General features: G+C 37.5%; 1 protein-coding gene across 1 annotated transcript in view; it reads left to right on the top strand.

Annotated features, from left to right (window-relative positions):
- Positions 1 to 5,101: 5,101 nt before the first annotated feature.
- LOC106868360 (agrin) overlaps positions 5,102 to 11,532 on the top strand; it is a gene marked incomplete at its 3' end in the record, with an annotated part of 738,012 nt that continues 731,581 nt past the window's right edge. Inside the window, exon 1 of the mRNA XM_052968462.1 lies at positions 5,102 to 6,463. Coding sequence (XP_052824422.1) covers positions 5,995 to 6,463 — 469 coding nt within the window. The remainder of the gene's footprint in view (positions 6,464 to 11,532) is intronic.

Below are 11,532 nucleotides of genomic sequence, written 5' to 3'. Positions count from 1 at the left end.
ATGTATATATATGTAAGAACGACCGTGCGAACTCAAAAAGGAGAAATGGTGACGAATGGAAAAACAGGACTCCTTTTATTTTAACGTGTCACACGGTCGAACACAAAATATTATATATCAAAGATGATACACAAATATGTTATACTACGATAACATATGTGAATTCGTAAATACCAGTAATGAAGAGACGATAGAAGGCAACCGTATGAAATGAATAACAGAGATATTTGTTATGGCGTTAAAGATGTATGTCTGTGTGTGGGTGTGAATGCGACATATAAAAACATAATAAAAGACAGGCCGTCGTACAGAGAAAAGAGTGTATGTAAGTGATACATGTATGTGTATGTGAGATATTACAGCAGATAGAAAGAGTCAGTAACACGTGAGCATTTATACCAGTTCTTGAGTACACAATTGGAAGAGTCTGTATGTGAAAGAAGTTGAGGCTGTGTGTGGCAGTGCAATCACTAGTTGTGATGTTGGCTTCCATGCCGGGCCGGGCTCTTAAGGACAGACGTTCGTCGCTGGCTGAAACTCTTGTCTGTTTATTTATCGTGGTGAAGCTGAGTCACCTAACAGAATCGAAGAGAGGGAGATGTGCCGCGGTGGTTTGGATTGGTGTACATAGAAAGTCGTGTTGACTACGGTTGGAGGTGCTGGTGGCGAGGACGATGCTTGTTAGTAGTCGTAGACTCGTGTTGCTGTTGGCGATGTCGTTGGTGGTCATCGTTGGACGAAGCTGTTGATGTTGTCGCTGGAACTGCTGCTGCTGCTGCTGTGTGATACACGGAACAGTCTCTATAGAGAAACTGAACCGAGACTAATTTTGCCGCTGAATTAAGGCATTTTATAGTTGATGGTAGGCTCACCAGACATCAGAAAAATACTCTATCACGTGACCTTATTAGGGGCCGTGATTGGTCAGTTTGCGTTCTGGCGGGAACGGTTCGAAGAAGTTGCCGCTTCGAATAATAATCAGTCACGTGATGACAAGGAATGTGTTTTCCACTACGCCCGCTCTTGTTTATATTTAAATGAGAAGATTGTATGTAATGGCGATAGTAGTTTTGTATCTAATGGCGATAGGTAGTTTCACTACATATATATAATTATCCGTATCATCGTCATCGTTGTTGTCATCATCAATATCGTCGTCATTTCTATGCTAACATGGGCTGGACATGATCCAATGGATCCGAGGATTGCATCGTGCTCTAATATCTGCTGTGGTATGATTTCAACGGCTGGCTCCCCTTCCTAGTACCAACAACATTATAAAATGTACTGTTTGTGTGTGGTGGTGGGGGGGGGGGTACAAGCACATGTGAATCCCCATGCAGCCTGTAAGACTAAGATTCCCTTCGAGTGAATCGAGCTACAACAGAGAGGGAAGTGGCTTTAAACTAGGAGATAAGAGGTTACAGTATGAGAAAAGCGTTCAGAAAAGAACAGCTTCTTTCGTGTAAAGAAGCTATATAGCTATTCTCCTTATGGAAAATTAGGAGGCAGTAGAAAGAGAAATAAAGGTGGTGATGATAAGTACCGGGGAAGTCCTGCAGATACCAGAAGGTGAATAGGAATGATAGGCAACAAAAGAACAAAAAGTGAGGGCATATCTTTATTTCATAATGGACTATATAAATGGGTCTTCGTTGACTTCATCGTATGAAGAATGGGGAAAGATTAAAAGAGAGATACAGAGAGAATTAACATAAGACGAGTGGGACGAATGCATATACTAGACTTGGGTGCAACGCAATGAGTAAAAGAATGCTACACAAAAAGTGAAAGGAAAGAATCATAGAAGCAGGAGAAGAAGGAGTAAATGACAGCATGGTATAATTAATTTATGTAGTATTTGCTACACCGGTATTTGCTACATATAAAAAGACACACGCACGCACACACACACACACACATAATTGCCAATTGGTATTTATTTTCTAATTTCTCTTTAATAAAAATTTTCAATGATACTTTTGCTAGTATTTCGAAATGTGTTGTCAATTTGCAAATTACTTTTACATGTATCTTTTTGTGTGTGGTGGTGGTGGGACAGACAGACAGAGAAAAAGACAGACAGGCTACAGAGAGACACTGAGAGAGGTGGGGCATAAGCCTAGTTTGATGCCCCAATACTTATTTTGCTTCTTATAACTATCTAAATAATACACGTTTCTATTTTGAAATTTTGCTGAGATAGGCTCTTGAGGAGGAAGACTAACATTATGTCGATAAATTTTGTTAGAAATAATAGCATATTTATTGCAAAGATATAACTGAGAAATTTGATAAATTGAATTATATTTGCATCTGTTCATCTCTTTTCTCACTACTCTTGGAAGGGTCGTGGGAGTAGAGTCCTCGGGCATCTCTGCTTATCGGAAGCAGCCGTTATTAAACTTTCCGGCCGGATTCCCAAGCGAGACCAACCGAAACTATGGATATTTTCGAACTATCTCGCTCTTGATTTCCCGTTAGGCCACCTGCCGGTTGGCTTAGCATGAAGAATCTCTCTCGCGAATCTTTCCTGTGACATTTTAATCGCGTGTCCGTAGAACCGAACTGTGACCTCTCAAAGCAGAGAAGTGGAAGTTTGGAGTGAGGCTCTCTGATATCCGAGCTACACATCCTGGTGACTACCGTTAACCTTGAGATCCTAAGGAGGAGCGTCATTTCGTCCGCTTGTATTCGCGATCATACTCTGTCCGTCGTTACCTAATATTCATAACCATGTGAGAATAAGCACGAAAACCGAACTGAAGAGAGTGAATTTAGATTTTTTTATTAACTTCTCCTCTTCTGTGTATCGAATACCGGTGTTGGCGCATTGCTGTGCCAGCACTTGCTGTTCTAGCGTCCAATTCTACCTCCTGTCTCTTGTCACTCGTGAATGCGGCCCCGAGATACTTAAACTTCTACTTGTCTTAGTGATGCTCCACAAACATGCACAGTGCACTGAGAAGATTTTCTTGAGAGAACCAATGTGGCTGTCTTCACAACACTAATTCTCGTCTCTGCCTTGAAGCACTCGGTAGTGATACCATTCAGTGCTTGCTGGAGAACACCTTCTGGTGAGCCAAAATAGCACCATGTTGTCTTCAAATATCAGCCGACCGATCCTGCAATGACTGATTTTGGCACCACTCCCACAATGGCTGCGCATGTCAATAACATTCATAAAAGTTATATAAATGAGAGTTGACAATACATACTCTGCCAAAGTTCAACACCCATGCTAAAAGACTTCGACTTGAACATAACTAGGCATTCGTACAAGGATTTCTCGGCAACCAAAAGTTGCCCATTAATCCCGAACTACTACAAAACTCTCCACATCGTGTCCCGGGATACGTGGTCTTCACATACCTTTTGGAGGCCTATAAAGCAAGCGTACACCTCTTGGTAATATTCCTACAATTTCTCGAAGACTATCGTGGAGTGGAATATCTTCCAGTACAGAAGCCACACTATTCATCAGCTAGCTTGAGCTCCTTAATATCCATACATCGCTTCTCCAGGCACCAAGCATAGACTTTATTGAGGAGATTCAACGAGAAAATTCCTCTATAATTAAAGCATTTGTTCTTATCTCCTTTTTTGTCACACCGAAGTACCATTGCTTTAGTATCTTTCCAAGGGTCCAAGCCACCTGACATACATGAAACAGCTAGAGAATATCTTCTCTATTTAAGGCTTTTCAAATCTCAGGCCGAATTTCATCCTCTCCAGCGACCTTATCACTTCAGCCTCTACGAGGTTAGTCTTCGCTCCTAGATGTACCATGTGTCCATCAGATTTTATCGTGATCAGATTTAAGATATCAGCAAAGTGTTCTCATCATTTCCTAAGAATGCTCTTCGCTGTAGAGAGAAGAATCCCAGCCGAGTTCTTAATGGCATATGTGGAAGAGGGCTTCTTGTTACGAAGTCAGCAGGTGATCTGCAAGAATACTTTATTGGCCGGTCTAAAGTCAGTCCCGCTTGACTCCAAAATCATCCCATGACTTATTCTTGAATGTTTCTACTGCTGCTGCTGCAATTTTCCACGTCTCACTGTACTGCCTGAACAAAAGAAGGAGACCTGTTTCCAATCCAAACTTTATAAGACTCCTTGCTGGCTCAACAGCATTTTTTCCTTCCTTGTTAAACCAGGGATTCTTTTATCACCCGGCACTACACCAAACTGATTTCTTCTACATCATTGTACAGTCGAAGAAGCTGCCGAAAAAAATCTCCATTCGTTTCGACATCCTCCAAAACTTCAGGAATGTTTCTGAATTTGGATGCAATTGTGTCTGCATATTTGTTTCTGACCCTATCCGTCCACTAGGGCTTCCCACTTTATCCTGTAAGGTAATTAAATACGTTTGTTTTGAAAATAATTTAAATTTCATCAGATTGTATAAGAACCAAGAAATTTGATACAAGTTAAATTATAACTATTGTATATGTTACCCACAGTGGCAAAAGTATACTTCCAAAATTATCCGATATATGACGGCTAACATTTTACTATGTATGTATGTATGTATGTATGCATGCTTAAAATATTTTATCTTATCTATCATATATGCAGTCTTTTTGATTTCTCATGTTCCTTCATAAAATATTGTTCGCTCCCTTTCAAAATTCATTCAGCTATCAACATATTTTTATCTTGTTTCTTCTGTACGTAATTTTGAAATATATATTTTAACGTTGGCTTTGCCAAAGATTATAGCATAGTTTGGCTACTTGGAAAACACTGAAGCATTGTTAATAGCTCACTCGTAGGCTACACACTACTACTCCAGTTACACATATTACAATGACCTTTTTAGTGTTTGGCTATGAATATAAAGGAGTGTTGGACGAAAATAGGAGTGAAGGGAGAATTGATGACAACAGAAGCGAATCACAGAGTATTATATTAAAGTCTGTGCACAAGAAATTGCAAGAAGAAGCGGGGTACTGAGGGCGAATTAAATTGGGGAAATTTGTGTATGTGTGTGAACCTATGTACATGTATGTTTGTAATGGCATGGGTTGGTCAGTGTGTGTGTGTGTGTGTGTGAGAGAGTGAAAGAGACAGAGTGACATACGCGCATAGCTGTACGCCCATTCACGCACACACTATATACGTACATATATGCAAACACAAATGGTGTGTGCTTGTGTGATATGTATCGGTATGTGCGTGTGTGTCATAGTATGTTAAATGCGTGAACGAACAGATAACTGTAATTATATAAAACTATGGGTGAGAATATTTTACCTCACACTCATTATTATCGTTGGCAATCAATGCCGTAAACATACGTAGGCATTTAATGAGACAATCGGGTTGAGTAGAAATGTAAATATTTTAATAGCGAGGATGAGAGTAAAGGTGATGGTGTCAGTTTAAACGTTGCGAAAAAGAGGGGGAAAAGGAAGCAAACTTGGGAAAGGCAAGGATAGAAGATAGAGAGACGAGGTGATTCCAGTACATGTATGGGAGGAGTGAACAGGTAGACAGACAAGTTCATAAAAAAATAGAAAATATTTACTAAATAACAGAAGGCAACACATAATCTAGGCTGACTATCAATTGGCCGATGACACAGATTGTCGACTTTTTCCAACGTTTTATGTATTCGTCGGCTGATTTGACTGCCAGACTACTTTATACTTGGTGAAAGGAAAAAGAAAGAAAAAGATTGGCGCGACTGCACAGCGACAATAGACGAATAGAAACTTTTTTTTTATTCTGTTAATCACTTCAGGATTATTTCATTCACTTTCCGGCTGTACCTTTCTTCTCACAACTTAATACACACACGTGTGAATAGAAGTAGTTATGCCAGTTGGAACGAACTTTGAAAAAGTTTGTTACCTTAATACTTTATAAGCAAAAAAAAAAAAAAAGAACCATACAAGAAATATATGTATGAAGTTATTCTAAAGTAAGTTTGCCCAAATTTCTTTTCTAATAACAGCCGGAGGAATTTTGAGTCATTTCAACGGCAATATGGGGTTGATATCCTTAAAGTTCTTCTGTTCTCTCTCTCAGAATGTTCTTTTACTATATCTATTGTCTGTCATATCATTTGACTGTGTAGTCGCTGGTTTAATAGATTCGGATTCTTGCAAAGACAAAATGAATATCAAAACCAAAATTGATATGTCCAATTTAGTGATCAGTGGCACAGTTGAAAAGTTGGACCAGAGATCTGCAAAGAATGGAATGTACGACTGTGAAATTTTGGTGGGACAAGTTTTTAAAGAAGACGATAGAGTACCCCCTAACCTGATGGTAGATTCCGACAGTATGGTTACAATCAAAGGATTTGGAAGCACCAAATTCTGCAATAGTGAAGTGGAACCAAAAGATACCAAACTGTTCTTCTTAAAAACTACCTCTAAAGCCTACAAACTTATTGCTGGGATCCTGCCTATTACCTTTTCTAACCTTAATCATATTACCGCTGTTTCGAAAGGTAAATATTTTTTGTATATATTTTTCTTTTTTTTAATTACTAATCCTTAAATAACAAATTAAAATAGTTAAAGTTAAAGCCGGTGCTGTTAATTTAAAATAAACTCTTGTTGTACCAATTCTCAGCTGAGATTATTTCTTTTCCATTTACGTAGTAAATTACGCTAGGCTTGATACTTGCTTCACATCTTGTTATAGGTCTGAAGTATAGTGTTTGCACATAAAATCATTTTATTTTCATTCATTTTTTCTCCTCTTTCTCACCCGTTCTTTTTCTATATTGTATCGTCCTCTTTCCTCTTCTTTCTATCTCCCTGTAATACCTCTCTTATTTTCATTTTATACTATCCTATTAACATTTACTTTCATTCGTTCTATTTCGCGTTTTCCTTATATTTTTCTCATAGTTTTCTGTCTCACTTTCACTTTTTCGTCTTCATTCTTCAACTTCTTTCTAATTCTCTCTCGTTTCCTGTTTTCCTGTCTCCTCTTTGACAATCTTTTTACAACTCTTTTTTTCTTACACATGTTTTTCAATATTTACGCCTCTCCACCGTAGTTTCTTGTCTCACATCGAAATAAATATATAGACCTGTTGTTAGATTTGGTATAATACCCATATCTTCCTTTTTATAGCAATAGCTAGTTAGTTGGTCAAGGATGCTGAAATAATAGTGGCATTTAAATTCTATTTTTAAATTATAGAGTCGTTTAAATTATATATATGGAGTAACCACAGACAAAATCAGCCGTGGCTAGATTTAAACTCAGAATGCACAAAGAAGGAAGAAGAAAATATTGGTTTCCAGTTTTGGCAAAGGCCGGCAAGCAGTGGGTAAATAGATTACATTCACCCCAGTACTCAACTGGCACTTATTTTATCGATCTGGAAAGGATGAAAGGTATTTGAATTCAGAATTTAAATTCGGACGAAATGCCGCTAAGTATTTTTATCCGGCGTGCTAACGATTTTACCAGCTAGCATTTTAATAGTGGATGTTCTATCATTGTGATTAGCCCTAGGTTAACCCGTTTAAGTAGAGTAATGATCAAAGGTATTTCAATTGCAACCAATCCATTCTTTTAGAAGCATCTAAATTTACATTATCTGATGTGCATTTCCTTTTTTAAGGTGTTAAGATGTGAGTTGATGGAATTTAACGGTTGTTTACAGCCAGTTGAACGGTTTCGTGGGGCTCCTTCGTCGATTCGTTACAGTGAACGTCGTTCTAAGTATTTCATTCCATAGTTTTCGTGAGTTTCTTTATTTATATTCAATTATGTAAGACAAAACCTTCGTTAAATTCTACCAGCATTCAATGTATGAATGAAAGTATGAATAAATAAGTTTTATTTCTAGAGTTCATAAGATCGTAAATTAAGTGAAAAAACTTAGTTCAGGAAATTTTATCCTCTGAAGTTTTGAGCTGTTATATTAACGAGTTAAATTACACATTACTTTATGAGTAAGTACCAAAATTCATTTAGTTAAATGATATAAAATACAATTATATAATATTATTTATTAATCAGGAATATTTTTCGAAAGCTACGTAGCACAAGTTTTCAAAAATCTTGTTTCCATCACAGTGCCCAATTTCCTGTAAAAATCCAATTCTAGTTGAAGTCGATCTTAAGCGTCTACATCCTTACTATAATATAAATTTTAGTCATCTGCTTGCTTAGTTAAAAAAAAAAAAGAATTTATACAAAAGTTACAATCACTTGAAAGGAGACAAAAAAAGAAGCGAACCTTAAATAAATGGAACTGAACAAAAGGACACAATGCTTTCATTTTAAAAAAATCTAACCGCATTTTCTACTCGTGGCATCTGATATGATTTAGAAATACATCTACGTTCTGTAACAGCATTACTGTTAAGAAATTAAGCCCATGCATACATAAGCATTTAAGTGAGACCTCTCATGTCACTCTGGTGATCATTTTAATTTCTTTATCAACTAGTCGCACTAGCCGGCCTTGGTCAGATTTTAAAGAAACTATCGAGAAAATTAACGCGGTGTATGGTCATCTCCACGAAAAGACATGCCGCCATGTAAAATTTCAGTTACTTAGATTCAAAACAGTGACCAATAATTTGTAACTCATATGCATTCACTTTTATATAATTAAGAAGATATGAAATTCAAAGGCATGGTTACAAAGTTTAATGAGTTTATTTTTAATCAGAAGACGAAAGTTTTGAATGAAAACATTATGAAATCGAAGTGTAGAATAATAAAAGTCTTACAGAGTCGAAGTATGCAATCGAAAAACTTTCATTTCTTACTTATCGATCCTCAAAGTCAGAGAATACTGACTAAGAGGTATGCTAACAATAGTTACCAAATCGCCTTCAGGTCCCACCCACCCCAACATCTTAGAAAAGGATGCATTGAATAATGTTCTGCTAGGTTCTTTGCACACAGAGAAAAGACGGGATGGCCATAGCTTAAGAACCTTTGATCATTGGCCAGCTCGATCAAACAAAATAACAACTGCTATCTTTGATATGAGCTGTCAAGACTAAGAATTGCATTAATCGAACAGCAGAAACGGCAAAAGCTGTTTGAATCCATCAAAACGAAATCGTTTTGTATACAAAAATTTTGATATCTTAACGCTTTCAAAAGCGTGTGCTTCTGTCTCTAATCGGTCCCTTTTGTCGAACCTTTATGAGAACGTTAACAAACCAAAACTGGTTGTCAGAAGTGGGTAGTAAATAAATACAGACAAAGATACACATAGAGAGCATGAGTTTCCGCCTACAAAATTCGCTCGCAAGACATTGGTTAGCCCATAGCTATGGTAAAAGACACTTATCCAGGGCGACAAGCAATGAGACAGAAACCGAAATCACTTAATTGCAAAGTGAGCATCTTAACCACACAGCCATGCCTGCACCTATATAGATAACTACGAAATTTTTGTAGATGAAGTAACTATATAATTGACGGTTTAAAAACATTTACTATTTTAAAAATTTCTCTGCTCATTGGTTTTGTTACTTTCCATAAAAATAAAGTATTATTGGGCATTTTTGAATGATCTGGAAGATCATAGCTCTACAGACTTCTTTAGATTGTGTTGGCTCTTCGTATACCAGATACTATGTCAACCTTAGAGAACTTGCACAACCTAGATAAAAATTATGGCAACGTCCATTTTGTTCATTATAAACAATAGAACAAAATCGAAGATAGTGTGTAGCAATCCGAATAATTGGAACTGTTCACTGACTCTCTGATTCTACAAATATTTGCATTCGTATGTTTCTTGTACACCTAGCATCACGCGAGCGTAAAATTGTGAGATTACAAACATGAATGAAGTAGAGTTTTTGACAATAGATAGATCTGAAAAATTATCAAACTTTCCACTCGATATTATCGATAACATTCAATATAATGAGTCATTTTTTTTCTTTAATTCTTTCTTTATACTTGTACATTATGTAATCCTTAAGCTTAATGTTAGTAGTCATCCCCTAGTTTATGAAAAAAAAACACAAAAATCATTGTATAGAACTGTGCGCTTTACAGTTCCAGCGACGCGGCGTTCGGCTGTTGTGCGTTGAACACTGGAGTTGATGTAATCGAAATAGCCCCACCCTCGAAATTGCTGGCCTTGTGCCAAAATTGAAAACTAATATAGTTACACACACACACACACATAAACACACGCACACACGCTAGTAGCCTAGAGTAACATAGATAAGCCACTTAAAATAAATAACACGAAGCATGAAGGCAGAGTGTTAGCATGTTCATCTAAAGCAATGAGTCCAACAAAGATCATTTCTTTCGTCTGCACACAAGTCTGTGTTTATTTAGCAAGAGAAGTTTGGCACCTTATATTGCTCTTAGCATACAATACCTATGTAAACCCCATTTTGCTTATTAAATTGTCTCTGAGTATCTTCAGCCTAAATAAAATCCCTTTTGTTGGACTCGGTTTAAATGAAACACACATATACACGTGAGAGAGGCAGAGATAGACAGAAAGAGATAAGTAGTTAGATGGGTCTCCGTCACATTCGGCTGCATCGATTCAGTTGTTCGACCAAATGATTTACACTTGATCACGATAAGCAAAGCATCTGTGCACTTTGTTCAGCAAGAAGTTACCGAACCTTCAACTGTCGTCTGCGGCAGGAGATTCCACTGCCGCGCGCGTGCTCACACACATATGTACGTATGTACGTATGTACGTACGTATGTATGTATGTATGTATGTATGTATGTATGTATTACGCGTGTGTGTGTGCGTGCGTGTGTGCTTATAGAGTTCAGGTAATATTCCGTCTAATGGCATGCAATTGATTTACCACCTAAAATTTCGACTTGAACTGTGATTAAAACAAAAAGAGTAATGTTATAGCTGCCTAGCTATGAGTGGCTATTGGCAATTTATCATTGAGAAGATTATTGCATCTATATATTTAAACATAATTACTGAGTTGTCACAAGAGAGAATAAAAACAAAAGAAAGTGAGAGGTGTGCAGATAGTCTCTTACTGCTGTTTCAGGAATAGGTGCACATATAGTGCATTTCCCTGCAAACGAAGGGTAGCTACCTATTTAAGAGCTGTTTATTCCTTCATCGGAAAGAAAATGAGGTAGATCCTTGGTAGAAGATTCTAGTAGCGAACAATACCATCGTCAGAGAGAGAATGAGATAGATCATTAATGGAAGGCATTGATCTACAACTAGTGTGAGGGATAAATGCGCAGTAGCAATCAAAGACAGGGTAAAGATAATAAGAGGATAGCTAGAAACTAGAGTCTATAGTAAGTGATAGACATACATATTTTAAGAGTAAGAGGAGAATATATTGAAAGAAACGGCCAACGACAATATGGGCAGGGAAGGCGATTTTGTAAGTGGTAAGGTATGGAGAACACCACATGAATAATAGCAACGTCAAGGGTGGCGAACGTATTAGAATTATCAGACTGCCAACGTATATTTATATGTGTGTATGTGTATACATGGAGGCGCAATGGCCCAATGGTTAGAGCAGCGGACTCGCAATCATAGGATCGCGGTTTCGATTCCCAGACCGGGCG

The sequence above is a fragment of the Octopus bimaculoides genome, chromosome 6 (genome assembly GCF_001194135.2).
Source record: "Octopus bimaculoides isolate UCB-OBI-ISO-001 chromosome 6, ASM119413v2, whole genome shotgun sequence".
Classification (NCBI taxonomy): Eukaryota; Metazoa; Mollusca; class Cephalopoda; order Octopoda; family Octopodidae; genus Octopus; species Octopus bimaculoides.
Note: the sequence above shows the minus strand (reverse complement) of the source record. Positions and strands in the feature narration are given on the sequence as shown.